At 45.2% G+C, this 26,978-nt stretch overlaps 2 protein-coding genes across 9 annotated transcripts; one reads left to right on the top strand and one right to left on the bottom strand.

Annotated features, from left to right (window-relative positions):
* On the bottom strand, positions 1 to 26,978 carry SETD4 (SET domain containing 4). Of its 8 annotated transcripts, XR_008657861.2 has the most exons (14): positions 26,014 to 26,227; positions 24,497 to 24,653; positions 22,737 to 22,832; positions 19,156 to 19,193; positions 13,580 to 13,668; positions 10,896 to 11,325; positions 9,112 to 9,286; positions 7,283 to 7,364; positions 6,055 to 6,135; positions 3,615 to 3,738; positions 3,382 to 3,456; positions 1,555 to 1,721; positions 1,324 to 1,430; positions 1 to 329 (listed from the first exon to the last, which is right to left on the bottom strand). XR_008657861.2 is itself a non-coding variant. In XM_055279634.2 (13 exons), the coding sequence occupies exons 2-12, from the start codon at positions 24,567 to 24,569 to the stop codon at positions 1,587 to 1,589; spliced, it is 1,398 nt and encodes a 465-aa protein (XP_055135609.2). In that variant the 5' UTR covers positions 24,570 to 24,653; positions 26,734 to 26,978; the 3' UTR covers positions 1 to 1,430; positions 1,555 to 1,586. The 8 variants fall into 8 exon arrangements, 5 of the variants coding, with proteins under 5 accessions (XP_055135609.2, XP_055135608.2, XP_055135606.2 ...); XR_010120772.1 differs by lacking the exon at positions 3,382 to 3,456; XM_055279634.2 differs by lacking the exon at positions 26,014 to 26,227 and adding an exon at positions 26,734 to 26,978 and having other exon boundaries at positions 1 to 1,430.
* Positions 15,468 to 16,672, top strand: LOC129482966 (beta-citrylglutamate synthase B-like). Its single transcript, XM_055279636.2, is given in 2 exon segments — positions 15,468 to 16,172; positions 16,174 to 16,672. Coding segments are annotated over 2 exon segments (1,161 nt in total). The 3' UTR covers positions 16,630 to 16,672.

Genomic DNA, 26,978 nt, shown 5'->3' with positions numbered 1-26,978 from the left:
TGCGGGGTCTGCGAGGTGTTTAATGCTCAAGGGGCTGCCGTTTTGAAAGGTGTCATGTAATTAACATATTTACGTCCACTCATAGGGAAGAGGAAAAAAAAATTCTGGCATAGCAGAGGGGTCAGGAAACTACGGCCCGCCACCTGTCGTTGTCAATAGTTTCCCTGGAGCCCAGCCTTGCAAATGGTTGACATGCTGCCGATGGCCGCTCTGCAGAATCGCTGGGACTAAGACCACAGGTCCAGAAAGCTTCAAATGGTTACTATCGGGCCCTCCACAGAAGTCTGCCCACTCTCCATACAGCATATGATGAAATACACTGCATTATACTGAATATTGAAAAAAAGAAATATACTGCAACTATTGAAAAATAAACACAAACTGTATATACAAACAGGGAAAGATGTTCAAGAAATCATGAGAAAGTTTTATTTTAAACTCTGCCTGCCTCCTCAGGCCAGCAGGCCCCATTCATTTGGTTTCGCTAGGCTCCAATGAGGAAGGAATTTGAGTTCTTGGGAAGAATGAACCATGGGAGGGTAAACAGGACTCTGGGCAACACTGTCTAAGTGGCGTCCCCGGCACGGGCCTGAACGGGACCAGAAGCCCCTCCGTTACTTATGCAGGCAGTCCCAAGGCCACAGGCCACTGAGAGCTGTGCAGGAAGCGTCCCCTTCTCCCTACCCAGGGTCTGAGCAGTATCAAAACTCAAGAATAAGAACAGAGGCCAAACCACCACCGTGGTTTGCCATCAGCTGACCTGCACTGAACCCCAGAATCAAGCAGACAGGCCCACCACGGCCCAGCTGTGCAGGACGAGCCAGCTCCCCAGGTGGAAAGGCCTGCCCAGGAAAGTCGCCAGAACAAAGCGGAAAGAGCCGCTGGCTGAGCCAGTCATTCTTCCCAGGTGAATAATTAAACAAGCGCCACCTTGAGAGGCCAGGAGCATGCTTAGAGGACATTCCCTCCTCCCGGAAGCCGTGTGTCCCCTAGGGGGCTCTTCAACACCCACCTCAGTGCAGCCACACAGGGAAGGGCTGGCGGCTGGGCCACCCTGATGGGGACCTAGGACTACCTCACACTGCCCCACACCCACCGCCAATCTGCCCCTTAACCCAATGGTATCAGAGCATCTTAAAAGCACAACCACTAGACTCTGATAGCTGCTGTGTCAGATAAGAAGCAGGCCCCGTGGTGACAGACCACACACGGATGCAGCTGGCTCCTGGCTGCCTCACAGTCCGCCTCTCTCCTCACAGTTCAGCACTTTATTCAAAAGAGTATTAGACGTGCCATCCAGACAGCTTGTCCACCTTCACTCACAGCCTCACAGTCCCAGAACCTGTGCTGCCCCCTGCAGAAATCCTGCGTGTCCTGGGGGCAGCCACCACACCAGCCCACAATGACGCTCTTCAAATTAACTTCTGTTTCTGTAGGAAAAGCAAAAGGAAAAGGATTAAGTTCCTAATTGTTGAACAGATACCACTCATCGACTCTAAACTATATTAACTTAGTCCATCAAACTTTAGTCTAAAATGTGTGACTAACACCCACCAGAGGAGGTGACCAAACGCGCTTTGGTGAAATCAGGTAGAAGCTGTTTGCAAACTGTGCAGGGTCTCGGCAGATGCCCTGAGAATCTTTAGCTCTTCTGTCCACAAGGATTCCACCAAACTGAGTTGGTTTATCAGGGCCTCTTTTTCATCCTTCATATGAGACACCTGAAAGTTATTTTTTAATTATTGTTATTGCAGTAAAACATATATATAGATATATATCTCATAGAATGTACCTTTTTAACTAATTTTAAGTGTATGGTTCAGCAGCATGAAGAACATTCACATTGTTATAGATCCACTGCCACTCTCCAGCTCCAGAACTTTTTCTATCACCCCAAACTCTACAACCATTCATCAATAACCCTATTCCCCTCTCCCCAAACCCCCAGTCACCTCTACTCCACTCTCTGTCTCTATGAACTTGTCTGTTCTAGGAACCTCACAGAAGTGGAATCATACAGTATTTGTCCTTTTGTGTCTGGCTTATTTCATTTCCAATAACGTCTTCAAGCTTCATTAAAATCACTCTTTAAATCCCAGGCATGTTTTCATACGAATGAGCTGATTTCTCATTTAACTAAAACATTTACTAAACACATCAATGAGAAAGAATGCTTGAAGTCACACAGTAACTTTTACTTTTTGCCTTTTAATAAAAAGTAAAGGCAAAGATATGGAATCAACCTAAGTATTCATCAACAGATGAATAAAGAAAACGTGGCACATATACCCAGTGAAGTACATTCAGCCTTATAAAAAAGGAAATTTTGTCATTTGTGACAACCTGGATGAACCTGGAGGACATGTTGTCACATGGCAATAGGCCAGCACAGAATGACAAATATTGCATGATCTCACTATATGTGGACTCTAAATCATCAAACTGATAGATGCAGGGAGTCAAACTGTGGTCACCAGAGGCTGAGGGGTTGGAGGGGGATTAGGGAGATGTTGATCAAAAGACACCAAATTTCAGCTGGACCAGAGGACGAAGTTCAAGAGATCCATGGTACATTGTGGTGACTACAGTCAGTAACAATATATTATGTACATGAAAATTGCTAAGAGTAGATTTTAAGTGTTCTCACCACAAAAAAATAAGTATATGTGATCATGCATATGTTAAATAGCTTGATTTAGCCATCCACAATGTATACCTATTTTAAAACATCATGTGGTCCACTATAAATATGTACAATTTTTACTGACCAATTAAAAATAAAGAGGCCAGGTGCGGTGGCTCATGCCTGTAATCCCAGCACTTTGGGAGGCTGAGGTGGGCAGATCACCCGAGGTCAGGAGTTTGAGACTAGCCTGCCCAACATGGTGAAACCCCGTCTCTACTAAAAATACAAAAATTAGCCAGACGTGGTGGCGGGCACCTGTAATCCCAGCTACTCAGGAGGCTGAGGCAAGAGAATCACTTGAACCCAGGAGGTGGAGGTTGCAGTAAGCCAAGATCGTGCCATTGCACTCCAGCCTGGGAGACAGAGCAAGACTCTGTCTCAAAAAAAAAAAAAAAAAGAAAAAATCAATGAAAAGAAAGAAAGAAAAAAATTGAGAGAAAAAGCATAGGTACTATGTTAACAGTCAAAAATGGAGGCCAGATGTGGTGGTTCAGGCCAGGCGCAGTGGACACTTGTAATCCCAGCACTTTGGGAGGCTGAGGCGGGTAGATCACCTGAGGTCAGGAGTTCAAGACCACCCTGGCCAACATGGTGAAACCCCATCTCTACTAAAAATACAAATATTAGCTGGGCATAGTGGCGGGTGCCTGTAATCCCAGCTACCCGGGAGGCTGAGGCAGGAGAATCGCTTGAACCTGGGAGGTGGAGGTTGCAGTGAGCCAAGATCGTGTCATTGCACTCCAGCCTGGGCAGCAAGAGTGAAACTCCATCTCAAAAAAAAAACAAAAATAGAGATTACATCAACATTTATTTATTTAAGGCACTAAACAATGCTCTTATGAAATGCACTATCCCTAATAACATGTACAAAACAAGGAACTGCTGAATCAAGACACTTCTTTAAGGATGTCATATTCTAGAAACATACCTTTTGAAGCACAGCATTAGTCTCTTCTATGAAATAATAGCATATTTTCTGGGCTATGTCCAAACTTGTCTTCTCATTCGTATCTGAAATTACCTCCCCAAGAAGTACTTTCTTCCAGCATGTACTAGAACCAAAATGTTCCATGACACAATTTTAGCAGACTCTCAAAAACCAGACTTTTCTGTTTCAATGCAACACATAAACTCCTTCTCCTATTTCTCCAGGGGCATAATACAACTCATTCCATAAGCAGATTCCCCAAACCTCCACGCCACTTGCAGCTCCCGTGTGGAAGCCGACCAGGTAACGGGAAAGGAGGAAGAGGAGCTGAGAATAAAAAGCACGGGGGGTGGGTACTCTCTGCAAGCAAGGACTGAATGTTATTATCATCACAAACCTGTGTCTGACCCATGAGTGAATGAAGTCCTGTTCCCGGCCATGGGAACGAAGCCAGTGACAGAACAGGAGGGCGAGTCCACAGCCGAAAGGCAGAGGACTAAGGAGCAAAGGCAGGAGTTTTCCTTCAAGTGACAGTCTGTCCAAAATAGTAGCAAACTGGGACCCAATTCACAAAGTCAAATGCTCCGTGTCTGGAAGGAGGAATCTACAGCAAGCCTTTATCCCCATGCAGGTCATTCCAGTGCTCTACCACAAAGGCTCGCAGGAAATGGGGCTCAGTCAGCAGGCAGGGCCCACTCTGGCAGGTCTGCTGTGGCAGGTGCAAGGGAGCCACAGCAGGACGCGGAGCAGAGGTGGCTGCGCCAGACCTAGACACTAGAAAGAAGAACTACTGGGAGAAAAGAGGATAGAGGACCGGATTCTGAACACCGAGAATCTGGAAGTGGAAGTGGCTTCGAAGGGGAGGAAAGATGGCTGCTGTGGAAGTAAACAGGAGCCCATTAGATTCAGAACAGCTGGCAAGACACAGCCCAGAATAGTCTCAGAAGGCTTCAGTTTCAGAGATGACAGGTGAAACGAGTTCTCAGTAAAGAAAAAGGAAATGACTGTGTGTCAGTCAGAATGGTTATTCATGAATAACCATTACCTAATTTAATCTTCACAGTTACCTAGCAAAGAAAGCACGATTATCCCCATGCTAGACTCAAAGAAACTCTCAGGAAAGTTGAAGCACTCACCCTAAGTGACAGAGCTAATGAGGCAGAAAGAACTGCAAACACGCATCAGCCGGAGCCCCACACGTGCTTTTTCCGCCACCCACTCCGTAAGCAGTAACTCTAAATGGAAGAAAAGAGGCCTAAGGAAGATCTCTGGGAAACAGCCAGTTGTTGTATTTAATTTTAGGCTGAAGTGTCCGAAAAGGACTCATACCTTGTTGCCAGAAGGATTTAAAGAAGCTAACATAAGTACATACAAAATAAAAGGTAAGATGAATGAAGGCAGAAAACAAGACAAAGGAAGACAAAAGGAGAAAAGACAAGACAGCAGGAATGGGCCAGTGCGAAACCACACACCCTAACACTAGGTACGACTGGATGGACCTCAGATTTGCCTCGCAGTTTTCCAGTGAACAAGAAAAAGAAGGAAACATCAGTTAAAGAATTCATAGTATCTGTGAGATAAAAACACTCTATTTGCTAAGAATAAAAATAAAAACTATGTCTAGTGTTGAGACCAGAGAGAAATTTTACTCCAAAAGTTCCTAGAGAAAAAGAAGGAAGCACCATCATCTCATCCACAAGAAGAACAGGCGTCACTGAAGGGGCACCGACTGCTCCCAGGCACTGTGCCTACTCCTCTCAGTCAGTCCTCCCAACTGCTCAAGGACAGCCGGCACCATCTTCAAGAGGTTCTCCCTGGATATCTAGCAGCAGAAGGTTGAAGGCTGCTCTCCCTGCCAGGGACTCAGGCTGAAGCTGCCCCTGCGCTGGGTACAGCACAGCTGGATGTGCCGACAGGTGGCTGCGGGGAGCAGGACTGACAGCAGGCAGGAACATGAGGGAGCCTGGCCAGGATGCACACCCACACCGGGGACTCCCCGACCTGCCTCCCCCATGGAAAAGTCCAGCCCTTCAGTCAGGTTTCTGGATCTGCCCCAGGGCAGGACCGACGTTAGGGGCTCTAGCTCTACTTGTCCTGGACAAAAGCTACCTACTCTAAGACTTTCCTCTGAACAGTGCCAATGCCCACACTTTTTAAAGGATTTCAGGTCACCAGGAAGAAAATATGAGTAGAAACAAAAAAATTATCAAAACTATGTATTCTGATTATGAGTCTAAAACCAGAATTCCAAAACAGTTAAAACTTAGAAATGGAACATTCACTACGTGGGCAAGTTACATAATGAGAAAGCAACTCCAGTGTCTGACATTCCTTTTTCCTCCCTGGTTGGGTATCTGAATGCAAGCCAAAAACAAACAAACCCTCCAAAGTTCTATCTAGCCTGTTGCTACAGCTTAAGACCAACACATGTGAAACTTACAATTTTTCAGCTTCCAGACATAACAACTTAAGGGCTGTGAGTAGCCTCCAAGATGGTCCATCCCATCCGAATGTCAAATTTCTGAAGTAGAAAAACAAATAATGACAAATCCGTCATTTCAGTATTTCATGACCTCATAGCAAACAACTGAAGAGCCAAATACCTTTTTAAAGGGGTTGCTAAATGTCATGCAACCTGCCATCTTGGTCAAAGGACAAGAGAAAATCAGTCTGCAAATACTTAAGAACAAAGCCTAAGTAACAGAAAATTCTCTCCCCATTTTTTTTCTAAAGAGTAAACAGCTGGCCGGGCGCGGTGGCTCACGCCTGTAATCCCAGCACTTTGGGAGGCTGAGGCGGGCAGATCAGGAGGTCAGGAGATTGAGACCATCCTGGCTAACACGGTGAAACCCCATCTCTACTAAAAATACAAAAAATTAGCCGGGCGTGGTGGCGGGTGCCTGTAGTCCCAGCTACTTGGGAGGCTGAGGCAGGAGAATGGCGTGAACCCGGGAGACGGAGCTTGCAGTGAGCCGAGATTGCACCACTGCACTCCAGCCTAGGCGACAGAGCAAGACTCCGTCTCAAAAAAAAAAAGAAAAAAAAAAGACAGAAGCTTGAACATGGATGAGGGGCCAGAGGCAAGGCCCATGCACTGGAGTTCCCAGTAAAAGAAACGCTTAAGAACTGGAACTACCCTGGGCATCCCACTGATAGCAGCCACCACTGCCAGGCTGCTCTCACACCATGGCGGGATCATTTCAAACTTAATTTCATCCAGAAAAGAAAATCCAAAAGGGAGAGCCTTGAACCCTGTTTAGCCACTTGGCATGGAATCACCTCGCTACCCACCTACCCCAAGAGCCTGAACCACGTTGCCAGGTGCGTGGGCTCTCCTGAGGCCCAGCCTGGCCTTTCCACATGACCACAGGGGAGACAGACTCACCCTGGGCCACTCATCAACACATCCAAGCTCTCTTTTGGTACCATAATTTAATATTTCTAGCTTGTACCTTATGTCCCTAAAGAAGTTTCTTTCAAGTGTCTTATACTCCTTATGTCCTCCACAACATCAAGCACAGTTTTACTGCACATACTAAGTGCTCAATACCTACCTGTCAGCTGATACAGGGTCAGGAGGTGTCTCACCCCCATCAAAAATTTAACCCCAGGTTTTCCATGAAAATTTCCTAAAGAAATAATTTTAAGAGGGAAAGAGAAACACTTACTCTATATAACCATGATCCTTTAAAATAGAAATCTTTTTGTCCATCTGTTTATCTGTTGATGGAAGATATTTAACAAGTATTTCTATATTAAAAAAAAAATCAGACTGTTAGGGCATGAATTTAGACAAAAGTATGTCTCCCTTCCCTTCTCAACTCACTTCCTTTCTCCTTAGCAACCCAGACATGCATAAACAGTTCCACCTAATTCACACAAAGGAAGTCTACTCTTCAAGTCCAATTCAGTCACATCAGTACTGAGTCCCTGAAAGGCTGTAAGAATTTCAAGGCTGGAGGACTAAACACGCATAACCTCAGCTCGTGCTCCCACTAAGTAAATCCACCAAAAACAAGCAGGTCATTAGGACATCAGCATGACTGTTGGAAAATTACAGTCAACAGAAGTAGAGGCCCTGCAAAAACACGAGGAAAGGTTTACAACACTGAGCTTTTTCCAAACCAGAATTCAAAGGAGTCTGGATATTAGTGACTGCAACTACAAAAAACTCAAAGTAAATATGCACAAATTAACAAAGCTATTTGGAGAAGCAGGGTAATGAGGGATTTTTCTATTTTATTTTTCAAATGTAAATATAACTAAAATATAATTTTTGCTCAAATTAATTTATTCAACAAATGAACACTTCATGGACATCAATATTAAATGTATCAGGATTTTGAAAACATGAAGCCAATCTCAAAGCTGGTTTTCTAGCAACAAGACCCAGTTTTTACTTTTCTATTTTTATTTTGAGAAATCACATTATTATTCTGCCTATAAGATGGAGTAGTAACAGCTTGGCCAAGTTTCTATTTCCAATCAAATCTATATTAAAAAATGCTTCAAATTATATATTTAATAAATCTCTTGCCGTTTTTTCATGGCCTAGAAAACTGCTTCTCTACAGTTTCAGAAAGGGAAAGATCAGTCTTCTATGTACTTTTTTAACACTATATTTGGGATTTTCACATTGTAAGTGTAATGGCTAACTTACTATTTTAAAATAATAAAACTGGGCCAGGCACAGTGGCTCACTCCTATAATCCTAGCACTTTGGGAGGCTGAGGCAGGCAGATCACTTGAGGCCAGGAGTTCAAGACCAGCCTGGCCAACATGGCGAAACCCCGTCTCTACTAAAATTACAAAAAGTAGCCAGGCATGGTGGTGTGTGCCTGTAATCCCAGCTACTCTGGAGGCTAAGGCACAAGAATTGGCTGAACCTGGGAGGCAGAGGTTGCAACGAGCCAAGATCACGCCACTGCACTCCAGCCTGAGCAACAGAGTGCGACTCTGACTCAAGAATAATAAAAGCAATGATGATGGCTAGTTAATAGATTACAAAAGAACATACATGAAATCAAATCTCATCATGGCATCCACCTCCAGAAACAAGGACTATAGATAGATTTATCTCTGTGATTAACACAGTGTCTTACACACAATAGGTGCTTAATAAATATTTTGTATTCATTGCTCTCTAATCCTATTTTCTTTAGTGCCAGTGACAACGTCTCAGTATAAACATTTCCATCCTTTAATACTGTATTTATTTCCTTAGCAGTTTTCCTTTTCTTCCATTCTATCTTCTGACCCAATGCAATGAAAACTTCTCAATTATTCTTATCCTGAATATCAGTGAAAACTTTGCTGTTTTTACTTCAACACTGAAATTACAGTCAGTAACAGTAAGGCTAGGCCTACCTATTAGAAAATTGGTGATGTGTCTGTCAGTCTCACGGTTTTGATATTTTTATTAAAACTGAAAATACACATCTCCAAATGGGGGAAAAAATTGTGTAGTGTTAATGTTAAGAACAAAGTTGATTCCAACCTCTTGAGACATAAACACAAGCATGAGGATTACGGACGGAAACAAATCCGTATTCCAAGAATAGCCGCTGATTATCGTGAGGGCCGTAACAGATGAATACCTCTTCATGCTTTCTCCAACGCGAAGTCGTTCTAATTTCATAAGAGTGAGTTTCTTCATTAAATGCTGCTTTTACCTAGAAAGAAAAACTGTTAAAGGTATTTTTTAAAGTAAGGTGTAAAACTACAAAGCTGATTAAGTTATTACATAATATTAATATGAGTCAGGTGCAGCTTTCAAACACCCATCAACACATGTAACTACGCACAGGGAAAATGCCATTTCCGGTTTCATCCACCTCGACTTCACCCCGTTGATGATGGAGCGAGCCCTGCCCTAGGGCTCTGGGGATGGCCACACCACAACACCTGACACAGCACAGATGACATCATCAGCAGCTTATTAGTCACGTCCACTCACAGCCCAGGGAAGGAGGACATGGTGGTGCCAATAAACTTTATCTGTAAAAAGCTACAGAGTAAATATGTTCAGCTTTGCCAGCACTATGTGGTCTCTGTCACAAGTTGTTGTATTTTTACAATCCTTTCAAAGTGTAAAAACCATTCTTAGCTCAGGGTTCTCGGGCCACAAGCCCACAGGCTGTAGTTTGTGGTGTGGTCTTCCTACAGTAAACTATAAAATCATTGTTTTGGCACATAAATGTACCAGAAGTCCCAATAAAAATAAATCACTGCACTGGGGACTGACGGAGTCCTCATGTCTAGCATCCTAAAGCACTACACACCCGATATTATTTCATCGACATCAACCACAGAAACCTCACCTAATCCCAGGCTCCTTTGCTCCCGATTGTTAAAGATACTTCTTTCTACAAAAGTAACAAGCAGACAGCCCTTGTTCTTGGGCTAAGAAAGCAGAGCAGGAACCTCCCTAAGCTCTGATCTCACGTGGAGAGCACGTGAGCTTAGCACGTGGGCTCACAAGGCATGGCTGCTCTTCTCCAGTGGAATGTCACGTGAAGGCGATGGCCAGGACATGGATCCCAGCCATGTCCCTCCACAACACACCCCAAAGGGGTTACAGGTGAGCCGACTGATGGACTCTCTTCTGCTCTCCAAGCCAGGCCTCTACCCCTGCATGCCCCACAAATACACTCATTTCCTAAATGAGCCACCTGGGGAAAACGCTGGGGAGGAGGCGATCTGTGACCACCTCCCAAATCAGGTTTCTTTCATTATTTCCCAGAACCCTTTCCCCACAAATACCCATCCACTCAATAAACATTTACTGAACACCTACTATGTGCCAGGCCCTGCCATGAGCACTGGGGTGACAGGGGAACAAGACAAAGACCCCATTCTCAAAGATTTCAGAGCTCAGTGGGAAAAAGAGCAAGTCAGTCAGTGATCAGAGCAAAGAGAAATGCTGTGACAGCTATAACACCAAGTTTAAAAGGACAGGGCAGGAAAACAAGCTGGGCTTCAGTCCCGGAAGGAGGAACGAGGCAGAAGGAAGGAAGGCTCTGCACCACAGGCTGCTGGGAAAGACCGGACAGAGGATGCAGCACGAGGCTCTGTAGGCCTGAAGAGGAGAGTGGAGAAAAGGGGCTGAGGCAAGCACTGCAGGAGGGACAGTGGGGTCTAGAAGAACAACAGGAGCCTCCTGACGTCAGGCCAACTCGACAGGGTCACCTGAAGCCGCCGACGCCATCTACAGCCACAGGTTCTGGGTGGTGGAAGCCTTCCTATCCAAATAGAATAGCTGCTCCCTTGTCAGCTTCTCACCTGGACATGTGGGCTATGATTCAGCAGGTCCAGGTACGGAGCGAGCGCACAGGTGTCCGGCTCTGCAGAAAGGCATTCCCGCTGCCTGGGCCTCAGGTACACGGCTCTGGTGTTGACGGTGCACCAAGCCCACAGCAGGGCACTGTAGCTGAAGATGCTGTCAACAGCCTCCGCAAACAGAGGCTGCAGAGAAGAGAAAAAGTCTCTGGAGGAAGCAAAGAACTCCTGCACGTGGGCTCTCTGCTCTTCAGCCTTCGCTTTTAAAGATTTGGGAAGAAGGTTCACCACTTCTGGCTCCAAACAAACAGGGCAGGTATAGGCCTTGGGTAAAATCTCCAGGTAAGGCTTCCAAAGAGATCGGTCCCCAGCATGCTTTTCTGAAACTAAAAAGGTGCACAGCGCCAGCAGAGGAGATGGAGGAGGCTTCCACCTTTGAAAATTAAAAGCCAGTTTAAAGGAATTACTTTGATTCAAAATACGAAATAAGCCAAGCAGTTTGTTTTGCTGCCAGAAGGAGTGTGTTCAAACTGTCAACACGCTCAGTTTACTTAACAGACTCAAAAGAGTTCCTTCCTCCCTTCCTTAAGGCTCTTCCTCTCCGGGGGAACACAGCCCCAGTGCTAGTGCTCTGAAAGAGCCATACTTACATGTCAGAAAAACTGACTCGCTAAGCCAAGTTCCAGGTTTGTTTGCAAGAGATTCCTCTTTGCAAAAAAACCTCTTTGCTTCCAACTTGGTTCTCCAGTTGTAAAGCTTTTGACCTAAGTCCATTTGTCTCACCTATACAAAGATATAAAATATGGTGGGGAAAAAATGGTGGAAAGAACTGAGACCTGTAGCAGCTGATATAGTAATCACTGGGTACACAGAGCTATTTAAATTTAACCTTTAATTATTTAGAATTGAATATTTAAAATTCAATCCCTTGGTGAGATAAGCTATGTTTTAATTGCGCAATAGCCATTCAGAGCTAGTGGCCACCATACTGGACAATGCAGAAAAAACATCTCTGTCATTGCTAAAAGCTCTATTGGAGGGCACCAACCTAAACCAAAACTGAATATGCTCATATACACTTGTTGCAGTTCTAAAGCTTTTATTCCTAAGTTTACTTGCTCTATTACAAATTATGTATCACAGTATTTTTATTTGCACAATTGCCAATAAAAAGATCTCATGGTGCCTGAATGTATTTAGAAAAAGTTTTCATCAGTCCTTCAACATCCAGATTCCTATACTGCCATACATTCCACTCAAAATTTCAGAATGATTCAGAAAATGTTAATAATGACAGCATCGTTGCCTCTACACAGGCCTAAAAGACCTATTCACTTTCTTCCAAAAACATGCCGGGGGAAAAAAAGACCAGCACTTACCTAATGGTTAAGAAACAGTATACGCCAGGCACAGTGGCCCTTTGCCTATATCCCAGCACTTTGGGAAGCCAAAGTGGGTGGATCTCTTGAGGCCAGGAGTTCGAGACCAGCCTGACCAACATGGAGAAACCCCGTCTCTACTAAAAATACAAAATTAGCAGGGCATGGTGGCACACACCTGTAATCCCAGCTACTCTGGAGGCTGAGGCATGAGAATTGCTTGAACCTGGAAGGTGGAGGTTGCAGGGAGCCAAGATCATGCCACTGCACTCCAGCCTAGGCAATTCAGCAAGACCCTGACTCAGAAAGAAAGAAGCGGTATACTCTTTCAACCCTTGTATTTAGAAATCCCTTCCACTGCGGGTCTCACTCTGTCCTCAAAGATGCCCCAAAACAAAGGCCCAGCAGAATGTGTGCCAGAAAACAGTTCTCTCACATCATCCTCCTCTCTTCTATACCTAAATAAAACTAATTCTTTCACAATGTCAACAGCTCTTCAAAGTTCAAGAAAAACTGAAGTACAATAAGGGCAGAAATAAGAGAGAGTAACTTACATTTGTCAAGAGCTACTATGATGGAAGAGAAGAGGCTACTATGAGCCAAGGCACTCAGCTGTGATTTACATATATTATCCCATTTAATTTTTATTTCTTAGTCAGTGATGGATCGGGATATCATACCCACACTCCAGGAAGCCTATTAAAAACCTTAGAAATGCCATTTACAGTGAATTAAGAACAAACTTTCTGGGCAGGCACGGTGGCTCACACCTGTAATCCTGGCACTTTGGGAGGCCGAGGCAGGTGGATCACGAAGTCAGGAGCTCAAGACGAGCCTGGCCAAGATGGTGAAACCCTGTCTCTACTAAAAATACAAAAAAAAAAAAAAAAATTAGCTGGGCGTGGTGGCAGGCACCTGTAATCCCAGCTACTTGGGAGGCTAAGGCAGGAGAATCGCTTGAACCCGGGAGGTAGTGGTTGCAATAAGCCAAGGATCACGACACTGCACTCCAGCCTGGGCAACAGGTGAGACTCTGTCTCAAGCAAGAAAGAGAGAGAGAGAGAGAGAGAGAGACAGGAAGGAAGGAAGGAAGGAAGGAAGGAAGGAAGGAAGGAAGGAAGGAAGGAAGGAAGGAAGGAAGGGCAGGCAAACTTTCTAGAATGGAGTAAACTTTTCACATCATTCAGGTATTTATCAGCTCTACAAAGGACTGGGTTCTAATGAATTATGTCTCAAGTGACATATTTGCCAATGACAGACCTTAAGGAGAAGCACTTGCACCAGGTAAGCATGTGTGTGGTCACTTACTTAGTAATGTATGCCCCTAAGTAGCTTCGAATCACTGTGTCCGTGGTGAGCAGGCAACTCTCAGGCAATGAAATAATCATCTGTCCCTCCTGGCCAAAAGGAAAGTAAAGTTGAGGACGCCTGTGCTTTGGGAAGGACCCATGAGTATGAGTCTTACAAAGTCTTTGATCCCACAATCACCTACCAGTAACCTACTATAACTCAACCAAAAGCCACCAATGAGCCCACCAATGGAGTCACTCCCAACTCTGTGAGTCAGCAGATGCACACGAGGCTGCTCCAATGCCAGGTCCCACAGCCCCAACAAAAATGAAAGGTTAATTATGTGACTGACGCCCACAAGCAGTCAACCCTTCACCAGAATGAGTGGTGGAAACATGTTGACAATTCAAATTACACTGTTTCTTCACTTTTTTTTTGAGATGGAGTTTTGCTCATCTCCCAGGCTACAGCGCGATGGCGCGATCTCGGCTCACTGCAACCTCCACCTCCCAGGTTCAAGCGATTCTCCTGCCTCAGCCTCCCAAGCAGCTGGGATTACAGGCACCCACCACCATGCCCAGCTAATTTTTGTATTTTTAATAGAAACAGGGTTTCACCTGTTTCTTCACTTTCTTATGCCAGGAAATAGTGCTACCAATAGCAAACAGACAGAAACTACCCCAAAAAATTGTATCCAGTGAAATCCAAGCGGCCAGGTGATGGTCTGCTCTCTACATAACCCGCGCCTATGAGCTAAAGGAAGGCCGGCATGCCCAGCACAGTGAGCATCGAACTCTACCACTTGCAGGAGTAGCGTTTTCAGTGTCTCCCACTGAGATAGAACCATAGAAAGAAAAATCAGATGTAAAGTAATAGAAAACAGTTTAAATAAACACAGCATGAAGAAGCCAGATGTAAGACTCTCCTTTAATTCTAACTGGCATCTAAGTTGGTTAAAAATCTCAGCCAAGGCCGGGCGCAGTGGCTCATGCCTGTAATCCCAGAACTTTGGGAGGCTGAGGTGGGTGGATCACTTGAGGTCAGGAGTTCAAGATCAGCCTGACCAACATGATGAAACCCTATCTTTACTAAAAATACAAAAATTAGCTGGCCATGGTGGTGGGCGCCTGTAATCCCAGCTACTCGGGAGGCTGAGGCAGGAGAATCACTTGAACTCGAGAGGCCAAGATTGCGCCACTGCACTCTGGCCTGGGCAACAGAGCGTGACAAATTTCTCATCTCAAAAAAGAAAAAAAAAAATTCTCAGCCAAAAAATCTTCCAGGATCAATTTCTGGTTTCCTCATCTGTAAAGCAAGATTAAGCTGGATGATCACTATGGTCACTTCCCATTCCAACATCCTATGATCTTCTGGTTCGAAAATATTTGGGTAAATCTCTTTATCATCAAAATGCAAACTGTACACTTCACTGTGCATTTCACTATATGTAAAATATGTCTCAATTTTCAAAAACTTTTAATAAAACAACCACATTTGAATGTATATGTGAAACAACTGCCAATTATTTCACGACCTAAACAAAAACTACCTGTAGTTACTGCTGCATACATGACATTTCTCATCCCCAAATTCTGCTACAGAATAAAGTCAATTACACTTTCCTCCAAAAATAAAAATATTGTACAACAATATGAATGTACTTAATACTACTGAACTTCAAAATGGTTAAGATGGTAAGTTTTATGTCAGATGAGCTTCCGGGTTTATGGATTCATGGGCTGCTTCCACCTGCTAGGAGGGTGGTGCACTCTAACTCGGGGACAGAAGCCCCTGTGCTCAGGACTCTTGCAGACCTCTATATCTGACTGTTCATCTTCCATAATCAGCTGGCAGATGTTACATCCAAGAGGAAATAATCTAGGCAAGGAAGCACAAGCTGATCAAGATGTGTAGTTCTGTGGCTGCCAAGTTGTGGTTTTTGACAGATCATCACATCAGGGAAGACTATCCTCAAAAAGAGATTTTACGAGCATTGAAGGCCAAACGTTGTGAGGAGGAACTGGACTTCAGGGCTGTGGTGATGGATGAGGTGGTGCTGACAATCGAGAAAGGAAACTTGGGTCTGCGGATCAATGGAGAGCTAATCACTGCCTACCCACAAGTGGTGGTAGTCAGAGTACCAACCCCTTGGGTGCAAAGTGATAGTGACATCACTGTTTTGTGCCATCTAGAGAAGATGGGATGCCAGTTAGTGAACCGACCTCAAGCCATCCTAAACTGGGTTAATAAGTTCTGGACATTTCAAGAGTTGGCTGGCCACGGTGTTCCTCTGCCAGATACTTTCTCTTATGGTGGCCATGAAAATTTTGCTAAAATGATTGATGAAGCTGAAGTACTGGAGTTCCCAATGGTAGTAAAGAATACGCGGGGTCACAGAGGTAAAGCCGTTTTCTTGGCTCGAGATGAGCACCATTTGGCTGATCTAAGCCATCTTATTTGCCATGAAGCACCATACTTGTTCCAGAAGTATGTTAAAGAGTCACATGGACGGGATGTACATGTCATTGTCGTGGGAGACCGTGTGGTTGGCACCATGTTACATTGTTCAACAGATGGGAGAATGCAAAGCAACTGCTCATTAGGTGGTGTGGGGAATGATGTGCTCATTGAGTGAACAAGGGAAGCAGCTAGCTATCCAGGTATCTAATATCCTGGGGACAGATGTGTGTGGCATTGACCTGTTGATGAAAGATGGCGGCTCCTTCTGTGTCTGTGAGGCCAATGCAAATGTAGGTTTCATCACCTTTGATAAGGCTTGTAATCTAGATGTAGCTGGTATCATAGCAGACTATGCTGCCTCCCTTCTACCCTCTGGCCGGCTCGCCCGGCGTATGTCCCTGCTCTCTGTGGTGTCCACTGCCAGTGAGACTAGTGAGCCGGAGCTGGGTCCTCCAGCCAGCACTGCTGTTGACAACATGAGTGCAAGTTCCAGCTCTGTTGACAGTGACCCTGAAAGCATGGAGCAAGAGCTGCTCACCAAGCTCCCAGGGGGCCTGTTCAACATGAACCAGCTGCTAGCCAATGAAATCAAACTACTGGTGGACTGACTCCACTGGTAATTAACCAACAAAACCCTTGTAAAACTTTCTTTCTTTTTTCTTTTCTATTTTTAAAACCAACTTGCAATGCTGTTCACAGAGGATGCTCAGGAAGATGAGGGAAAATTAGTAGGATTAGTTGGAGAGAGTGGGAGATAGATGAGACCTCTGCTAGAAAGATGTTACTTTCATTTACAAATCCTACAGACAGGCAGAATAGGTGGGGTATAGAAAAATGTCAGGCTGTCGGTTACCCTTTTAAATTGCTAAAAAATTTGTACGCTCATAGGCCATGAGGAACAAATACTTTTTTTTCATGGTCCCTTGCTTTTGTTTTTGTACAAAAAAAAACGGTTTTGCTACAAATATCCAAGTAGCATAACTTCACATTGTGTTGTAAGATTTGTCATCAGTGAGGAAAACATCTGCTTAAATTACAGGAATTTTTGTATTACACAGCTCTGAAAATTCTGCCATTTCCTTATTAACTAGCAGCTTTAGTTTGTAGTTTATGAAATCTTGAGGGGCTCTTTTACTGGGATTTCTTATTTTTGTTTTTCATTTTTTCCCTCTTAATTTGGCAGGAGGGTCAAAGTGAATATAACCCAATAAAGGCTTCTTAATTACAAAAAAAAAAGTTTTATGTTACATATATTTTACCACAATTAAAAATTTTTAAATGCTGAAAACATTAACATGGCATAATAGAATTACAACATTAAAACATACCATTCTTTATATATTGGACTTCTTGTGTTTGTGATTTTCATCTGTTTAGGAGAGATAACCTGAATTCCCTTGCTGACTATGCTTGCATTTTATTTTTTATTTTTTATTTTTTTTTTTTTTTTTGTGAGACGGAGTCTCGCTCTGTCGCCCAGGCTGGAGTGCAGTGGCGCAATCTCGGCTCACTGCAAGCTCCGCCTCCCGGGTTCACGCCATTCTCCTGCCTCAGCCTCTCCGAGTAGCTGGGACTACAGGCGCCCGCCACCACGCCCGGCTAATTTTTTCTATTTTTTTAGTAGAGACGGGGTTTCACTGTGGTCTCGATCTCCTGACCTCGTGATCCGCCCGCCTCGGCCTCCCAAAGTGCTGGGATTACAAGCGTGAGCCACCGCGCCCGGCCGCTTGCATTTTAAAGAAACTATACTTTCCTTTAATATTTTAAAAACTTATCTTTTTAACACAACATTTTTAACAATTAAAATTACTTTTGGGCCAGACATAATAACTCATGCTTGTAATCCCAACACTTTGGGAGGCCAAGGCGGGCAGATCACCTGAGATCAGGAGCTCAAGACCAGCCTAGCCAAGATGGTGAAACCCAGTCTCTACTTAAAAAAAAAAAAAAAAAAATTAGCTGGGCATGGTGGCATACACCTGTAATTTCAGCTACTCAGGAGGCTGAGGCAAGAGAATCGCTTGAACCCAGGAGACGGAGGTTGCAAGGAGCCAAGATCGCGCCACTGCACTCCAGCCTGGGCAACAGAGCAAGACTGTCTCAAAAAAAAAAAAAAAAAAGACCTTTTATCTACTTAAAAAAAAAAAAAAAAGATACCATTCCTTAGCCTAAATATATGTACACATCTGAGTGCGAGTTTTAAATAGAGAATTAAAAATAAGATAATTTTTAAATAAAGGAAGAAATTAATTTCTGGCTTCACAGAAAATCGTGCGCTAGAGATCCTTTAAAATAGCATCGGAAGAATGAAAAGAAAGCTTGGAGGCTGTCATTTACTTCCTCATTTTGTAGGTGAGGAAACAAAAGCCAAGAGTATGAGGGGTCTCATGCTGGGGCCCCCAGGCAGCTGAAGGCAACTCTGGCCCAAGCCTGAGGCCTCATCCTCCCCTAGCTCTGGTTTCTACCTGCCGCACCACGACTGCCTCACAGACAGCAGCAGCTCCCTTAGCATACTTAAAACGTGATCTGACATGTAACATGTGCTGTGGCAGAGATTGCTAGTTGCCTATCCCAACACGCCTTCTCTCCCCCTCCTCACTAACGGAATCCTACTTAGAGGGCACGTGGCTGGGGAAAGGCCAGCATGGATCTCCTCCCTTGCAGCTGGCTAGGGCTGTGTACCTGATCACTGGCCAAGGACAGAGGGACTGGAATTTCCTTAAAGGAAGGAAGCCTGCCCTTCCTCACCCGCTTGCTCTCTCCTGCTGCCCAAGTTCCAAGACCCGCACCTTGACCTGAGGGTGCAAGTTCCCTTAAGGACATGAGAGAGCTGGAAGGAGTTGGGGCCTCTGCCAGCCATGGGACTGCCCCACCAGCCAGGGTAGCCTACTCCAAGCTTGTTTCTATGAGTGAGAACAAAATAAATTTCCATGCTGCTTAAGCACCTCAATTTTGGGCTTGTCTTTTATTGCAACAAACTTAATCCTAGTTGATAGAACCATATTCAAACATATCTATTAGGTAAGTAAGAAATGACTATATGTCTGAAATTTTTTTAATCCACTTCGTTTGAAGCACAAAAACAAAGCAGCAAAATCTACATTGGGTTTCAAGGATCAAAGAAAAGTTCTCACCTGCAGGGATGTTTGACTCATCAGCCCTCTTCCTGTACCTAGGAAAGCAAAGACAGAAAGAGAGTAAATCCTACTATACACTTCAAGGTCCTAGAGATACCATTATGGAAAAAAAAAAAAAATGTGAACTTCAAAATTATACAAGGCTGAAGCTGGATGTCTCTCAGCCTTTGGTTCCCAGGGAAAACAGGGAGTAAGAAAGCTATTCCAGAAAATGTCGACCTCCAGTGAGTTATAATCCTTGAGGGGCAAAGTCAGCTTCAGAGGTGAGACCTAAAGAGCACCGTGGACTTTATACAGACCTACTGCTGGGCCTCCTGCAGGACGCTTTGGGCTGGACTCTCTCCCCTGGGGCCTACCAGCTAACAAGGTGCTATTCCGAATGCCCAGCCAACCTCTGAGGCTAGAGCCCCAGGCCACTTATCCCCATTACCAAACTCAGCTCTCCCGAGTAAAGACCTTGAGACCCCTTTGATTGGCCGGTTGGCCAGCAAACCCCACTCAAGTCCCCACAAAGCCTGCAGACATCCTCCCCTCTGATCAAGTAACCCATGAGATGGGCTCTCCATGACTTGGTGAGCTCAGCTGGGTAGGTCAGCTCCAGCTGTTCCCTGTGAGCCAAGGCTCCGGCTGGAGCACAGTCACCATAGTAACCTCAGCAGCTGCATTAGTACCAATTAATTCAATAAATTCCTTTATTTAAAAATTAATACCAACTTCCAGAAGTTTCTCCCTCCATGCCTAAGCTTCTGCTCCTGGAACAGTCAGACGAACACTGAAAGGATGATCAGATGACAGCTTTTCTGGCAGGCATAGGTATTACGTGATCATAAGAGGCCTAGAGCATTAATGTCTCCAATTCATCATTCTTCACCTTTCCTCTCTTAGCTCGGAGGGAAAATAATTCAGTCAAGTCAATGCAGGACTACTGGGAGCTCCCGGCTCACGGTGGCTCACTGCCCAAGTCCTCCATCAGTTTCCCGCAACTTAAATTTGATGCTCCCGACTCATGGTGGGAATTCCTGCCTCAAGTCTTCCATCAGTTTCCTGGCAGGTTGGATTTGATGCTCCCGGCTCATGGTGGGAATTCCTGCCTCAAGTCCTCCATCGGTTTCCCAGCAAGTTGGATTTGATGAGTCCCAATTCATCTCCCCTCCCAGGAGGATACTGACTGCTCATACAGCTAGTTCTAGCGTTAACTTACTTCACTGATTTTGTGTACCCCATTGTGGAGTTAATCATCCCTGTGCGCCAGAACTCCTCCTGGAATCAATTACTAATGGGAAGATTTTCTTCTACGTGGTTATCCTTCCAAAAACTTACATGCTAATCTAAGTAGAAATTCTCTCCAAACATATATATGAACAAAAGCTGGCCTATGGAATACATCTAGAAGATCCTTTACCTATATTTATATGATAGATAGTGTTTAATATCAAAAAACATATAGTAATCTACACTTACTTTCATTTTCATATTGGATATACTAGGCAAAGTAGAAGTGGCCATTAGAAACTCATAAGAGTAAAGCTTATTACAAATGTCTCAAAGCCTCAAAATTTCCACTATCATCAATCTACATGGGAGGCCCTGACCTGGCTAGTGCTTTTGGTGGTGAAAGGAAATGCTGGGGTCAGTTCCCAAGGCAGAAAAGAAGAGAGAGTCTAAAGATGGAATCCTGCTTAGGAGATTTCCTGTGCCCCTCCACAAACTAAGATGAATTCCCCAGAGTTCATACATTTTGACCGAAGCCCAAAAATGTCACCTCCTATCATATACTAATTAAGAGCTAAAAACTACATGAAGCACTTACAGAAGGTTCCTTGTCCCCAGAACTGTAAGCACTGGCCATAGGTCACTGCCAAGCCACTGTGCTTTTGCACCTGCATCACTGGAAATCTGGGGTTGGGGCCAGGGCAAGTTGTTCTCACTTTTAAAAATAGGAACTCTTTACTGCTCCAAATTACAAACAGATGACCTATTCTCAGGTATTCCAACTGAACCATCTGCTGATTCCTGCTTGATGATTTTAAACCCATCCTTCTTAGGGGAAATGACACCAGAGATGTGGGCAGGCCTTAGACACGGCAAGTTTACTGCTGACACTACTGACTCTCTTGATCATCTGGGGAAAAACTCTGTTCTGTACATCTAAGGGTGTGGCTTTTACTGACCATCTTTGACACACAAAAACAGAAAGTCAAGCGTTATTTTAGAGGCTGACAATATGGTTCATGACCATCAACTAGAAGGGGCCCTAATAGAAAATGGCTCAAATCAAGCATTTTAGTTCAAAGTCATGATGTGTAACTGACTCATGGAGAACAACTTTACACACATCACCTCACTCAGCAAGGGGCACAGATGGGAAATCATTTGCCTTGGCGCGGGGTATATGAGGAAGTTAATTTGCTCAAAGTTCAATTACCTAATGGGTACTTGAGTAATAATTCTAATGGCCAAGGGGAGCATTGTCTGGTATATGCTTTGACTTTTCTGTAAGGTGCAGCCTGCCCTGTGATGTAGAATTTTGGGGCCCTAATTGCACCACTATCTCTGTGCTACAGCAGACTCCAAATCCTTTTAAAGAGCATCTTGATGGCCGGGCGCGGTGGCTCACGCTTGTAATCCCAGCACTTTGGGAGGCCGAGGCAGGCGGATCACGAGGTCAGGAGATCGAGACCATGGTGAAACCCCGTCTCTACTAAAAATACAAAAAAAAATTAGCCGGGCGTGGTGGTGGGCACCTGTAGTCCCAGCTACTCGGAGAGGCTGAGGCAGGAGAATGGCATGAACCCGGGAGGCGGAGCTTGCAGTGAGCCGAGAGCGCGCCACTGCAGTCCGGCGTGGGTGAAAGAGCGAGACTCCGTCTCAAAAAAAAAAAAAAAAAAAAAAAAAGAGCATCTTGGTCCTCCCTGTGGTTATCTCCTGCCCACCCGTGGGAAGAGTGGAGTGGCCACGTATGCAGGCACACACCCATAGCAAGCTGCCCAACTTCTGTGAGAGAATGTTCCAGAAGAAAGTGGTTTTTGTTTTTTGTTAGTTTTTTGAGACAAGGTCTCACTCTCTCGCCCAAGCTGGAGTGCAAGGGCATGATCATGGCTTTCTGCAGCCTCAACCTCCCGGGCTCAAGCAATCCTCCCGCCTAAGCCTCTAGAGTAGCTGGGACTACAGGGCACACCACCGCGCCTGGCTAACTTTTGTACTTTTAGTAGAGACAGGATTTCGTCATGTTGGCCAGGCTGGTCTCAAACTCCTGAGCTCAAGTGATCTGCCTGCCTCAGCCTCCCAAAGTGCTGGGATTACAGATGTGAGCCACCGCGCCTGGCAAAATGTTAACCTAACCTCCCTAATAAGCACAAGTTCCAGAAGAGAATGTCAGTCTACCTCAGCTCAGTGCTGAGGCCCACCACTCCGCAATTAACTGGCCACACATAGGGGGCTCCTCCTCCAACCCAAGGGGAACACATGCAAACCAGCTGAAGGACAATATCTGCTGAGGCCCACCTGCAAGAGTGGCCCCTACCATCTATCTGGCTCTCGTGTGGGAAAGGGCAGGACAGCTGAAGGCTAGATCTTACCTGGAAAACAAGCAGGCGCTAAGTTTGAATCTTGAAACTTCCTAGCTTTCAGCCACTTCCTCAGCTCTATAAATTCAGACTTGTGGCTCTCATTCACTATCAGGCAAGGAGAGAACAAATGGTGATTAAAACCACTATATAATCAGATTACCATTTTTAAAAGAACATGTCTGATGAAATGTGTCAGACAGACTTACAAAATAGTTAAGAACTGGTGTATCTAAACATAGAAAAGTTACAACAAAAACACAGTATTGGCCAGGCGCAGTGGCTCACATCTGTATTCCCAGCATTTGGGAGGCCAAGGTGGGAGGACTGCTTGAGGCCAGGAGTTTGAGACCAGCCTGGCCAACATAGAAAGACCCCATCTCTTAAAAAAAAAAAAATACAATATTATAATCTGGTAAGACTACCACTGTACATGTGATCCACCAACCAAAACATACTTACGCAACATACGACTATGTTCATTCAATGTAATCCTAATCAAAATTCAAGCAGGCTTTCATACAGGAATTAACAAGATGATCCCGAAATTCATGTGGAAATATAAAATGCCTAGAATAGCCCCAATATCTTTGAAAGATTGATTTTAAAACTTATTATAAAGCTACAGTAATCAAATTAGTGTGATATTGTCAAGACAGACACAAATAGGTCAAAGGAACAACACAGAAAATAGGAAGAGGTCCACCTGTAAATGAACAACTGATTTTTGACAAAGTGCAAAGGCAAATCAGTGGAAAAAGATAGTCTTTTCAATAAATGATGATCAAACAACTGGATCTCCATCAGCAAAAAACAAAACAAAACAGTGAACTTATCAATATCTTGTACCATATCCAGTTGGATTTACATAGGACTTTCCAGATGGCCAAGCACTTTTGTATTGAACAAGATACAGTATCTTCTTCAAACAGGGTGACCCCGAATTTGAAGTCATAAATTTACATCCAAACATTGATATCCTACAGGTAGCTAAAGGCCAAGACCAGAAAAAGAAACTTGGGAGTCATCCCCAGAGAAGACAGTTGAAACAATGAGTTAGATATCTTCACATTCCCACCAGGATCTAAAAGAATACAATGGCACCATTAAAAAGAGTGTTATTTAAGAAATATTCTCTTTGGGCTGGGCACAGTGGCTCACAACTGTAATCCCAGTGCTTTGGGAGGCCGAGGCAGGAGGACCACTTGAGCCCAGGAGTTCAAGACCAGCCTGCACATCATAGTGAGACCCTGTCGCTAAAACAAATTTAAAAAAACATTAGCTGGGTGCAGTGGCACGTACCTGTAGTCCCAAGTACTTGGGAAGCTGAGGCAGGAGGGAGGCTAAGGGAGGAGATCACTTGAGCCTGGGAGTTCAAGGCTGTAGAGAGCCATGATCACACCACTGCACTCCAATCTGGGTAACAGAATGTACCTTGTCTCCAAAAAAAAAAAAAAAAGAAAGAAAAAAGAAAGATTCTCTTTGAACACTGTGTGCCTTTGAGAAAAGCTGTGTGTTAGGCTGAGCATGGTGGCTCACGCCTGTAGTCCCAGCTACTTGGGAGGCTGAGGCAGAAGAATCACTTGAACCGGGGAAGCAGAGGTTGCAGTGAGCCAAGATCACGCCACTGCACTGCAGCCTGGGTGACAGAGCGAGAATCCGTCTCAGAAAAAAGAAAGAAAGAAAGAAAGAAAGAAAAGCTACGTATGAACAAACAAGCAATCACAAAAGGATTTATTTTTTCATTACTGGCACTAAAAGAAAAACTGTACCTCCTCTTGATTCAGAACTTCTGCAGAGTTTTCGTCTTCTGATCCGGCTTGTTCTCCCTTTTCCTTTCTGCATGCTAAAACTGTAGTTTCTTTTTTCTGAAACACAGTTCTGTTTTTTCAAAAAGGACAAAACGGTATTTCTGTGGAAATGCTCGATCTAAAATAAAAAACATTTCTTTGATTTACTTTCCAGTTATATGATAATCACTGTTCTTTGTACCTTTAAGTATACAAATGCATGTTTTGGTAAACTGTTTCTCTCAAGTGCTTTTGTACATGAAAGGTTTATACGGTGAGCTAAATCATGATCCCTACAGTAACAGAATTCCCATTATATCAGTCCCTCTAAAACAGTTTTATCTTGCAGACCTAGCGACTACAGCTTAATCTACTAAAAACACAAAAAATAGCTAGGCGTGGTGGCACACGCCTGTAATCCCAGCTACTTGGGAGGCTGAGGCAGGAGAATCGCTTGAACCCGGGAGGGGGAGGTTGCAGTGAGCCGAGATCACGCTACTGCACTCCAGCCTGGGCGACAGAGCGAGGCTCCGTCTCAAAAAATAAATACATAAATAAAAATAAAATAATGGCTGGGCACAGTGGCTCATGCCTGTAAAACCAGCACTTTGGGAGCCTGAGGCGGGCTGAGGTCAGGAGTTCGAGACCAGCCTGGCCAACATGGTGAAACCCCGTCTCTACTAAAAATACAAAAATCAGCCGGGCGTGGTGGCGGGCACCTGTAATACCAGCTACTCGGGAGGCTGAGGCAGGAGAATCGCTTGATCTCAGGAGGCGGAGGCTGCAGCTAGACGAGATCACGCCACTGCACTCCAGCCTGGGCGACAGAGCGAGACTCTGTCACAAAAAATAAGTAAATAAAAATTAAAAATAAAATAAATCTACTCCTAAAACATATGAGGGCAGAATGAGCAAGAGACAAGAACTCCAGGCAATATTAATACCGCACTTCCGCAGTATAAGGTTCATTATTTGACCTAACGAAAGTCGGCATGTCCAGCTCCAGAGGCAAACGGCTGCTGGTTCGGTCCGGGTGCCAGCGCTCAGTCCACAGACCGCGCCGGGAAGTGTCCCCAAGACTCCCGGGCCCTCGCGCAAGCTGTCCACCAGCACCCTGCTGAGGACCACGTGAAGCCCGGTGACCGCCACAGACACAGGCACCGTCCCCGCCCCCACAGTCCTCAAACTGTAGTCGTGAGGCCGTCCTACGGTCCGACACACACCGCTCCCGCCGCCACAGGCCAGCCAAGCGAGCATCGGACCTCAGGCCTCAGGCTCCTTAGCGTTACGCAACGCGCCGGAGCAATATGCGCTAAGTGAACAACTCCACAAGATGAGAGGTTACTGCAGCGCACACGATAATGCCCGCCCTGGAGGGGACCTGCGACCTGAACTCAGTTCTTTTTACGCTGAATGAAAGACTAAGGAACGCACCAGGGCGACTCTGCTCCCGTTACCAGGGCAACTGGAGGCCCGACCCGGAAGTCCTACTAGCTCACCTAGGCGCCGGCGGCCGCTTCCAAGATGGCGGCTGCAGTGGGCGGGCCCAAGGCACGTGAAAACACCAAACAGCCCCAAATGAACGCAAGTTAAAGGAACGGGCCAAAACTGCAGAGGGAGAGGCTGAAGGCCGTCGCGCCCGCCTGGTGTCCTTAAGCAACCGAAGTCCTCAGTCTCCCGGGTCCGCCCCTTCCGCCCCGGGCGGAAGCTTTCGGCTCGCGCATGCGCAGTGTCCGCATGTGCAGTTGACTCGCCGCCAACTCCCAAAACAGCCGGGGACGAAGTCGGCATCCCCACATCCCCATAACCCCTACCTCGAGTCAGGGGTCAGAAAACCCAGTAACCCGCAGGCGGGCAAGCTGCGCACTAAAGAGCCGGCCTGCGGAGTCTTTCCTTACGAAGTTAAACCACCTAGGGCGCGCGGCCCTGTTCGCCCCGACCTCGGGCTTTCCTGCCAGGCTGGATTTGCCGGGTCGAGTCACTTTGCTCGCCAATCCCCGCCCCCATTCCACCGTTTCAGTGTGACCCCAGGATCCGCCTCACAGGAAAATTTTAAATAATATATCTAAATACCCCTTCTTCCAATAGCGGGAGCTCGATTTCTGCCCCACCCACCCCCACTTTGATTATGGGCTATGCCTAGTAACTTGATTCCGAAGAGTACAGCCTGGAATGGTGTTGGGGGCTACTGTGGAGAAACGTGGCAAACGGTACCTTACCAGGTGGTGAAGGATAACATCAGGAAGAAATCATGCTGATAGCATTTTCCTATGGTATCTCTCTCCAAAACCCTTCTTCTATGGAAATCTTCTATGGGGGAAAAAAAAAATTAGTACTCCTAAACATGTTTTCTGTCATGAAAAACAAGTACAGTTGTCCCTTGGTGTCCGTGGGAGAATGGTTCCAGGACCCTGCGGATACCAGAATTAGAATGCTCAAGTCCCTTGTATACAATGATGTAAAC

The sequence above is a fragment of the Symphalangus syndactylus genome, chromosome 5 (assembly GCF_028878055.3).
Source record: "Symphalangus syndactylus isolate Jambi chromosome 5, NHGRI_mSymSyn1-v2.1_pri, whole genome shotgun sequence".
NCBI classification, from domain to species: Eukaryota; Metazoa; Chordata; class Mammalia; order Primates; family Hylobatidae; genus Symphalangus; species Symphalangus syndactylus.
Note: the sequence above shows the minus strand (reverse complement) of the source record. Positions and strands in the feature narration are given on the sequence as shown.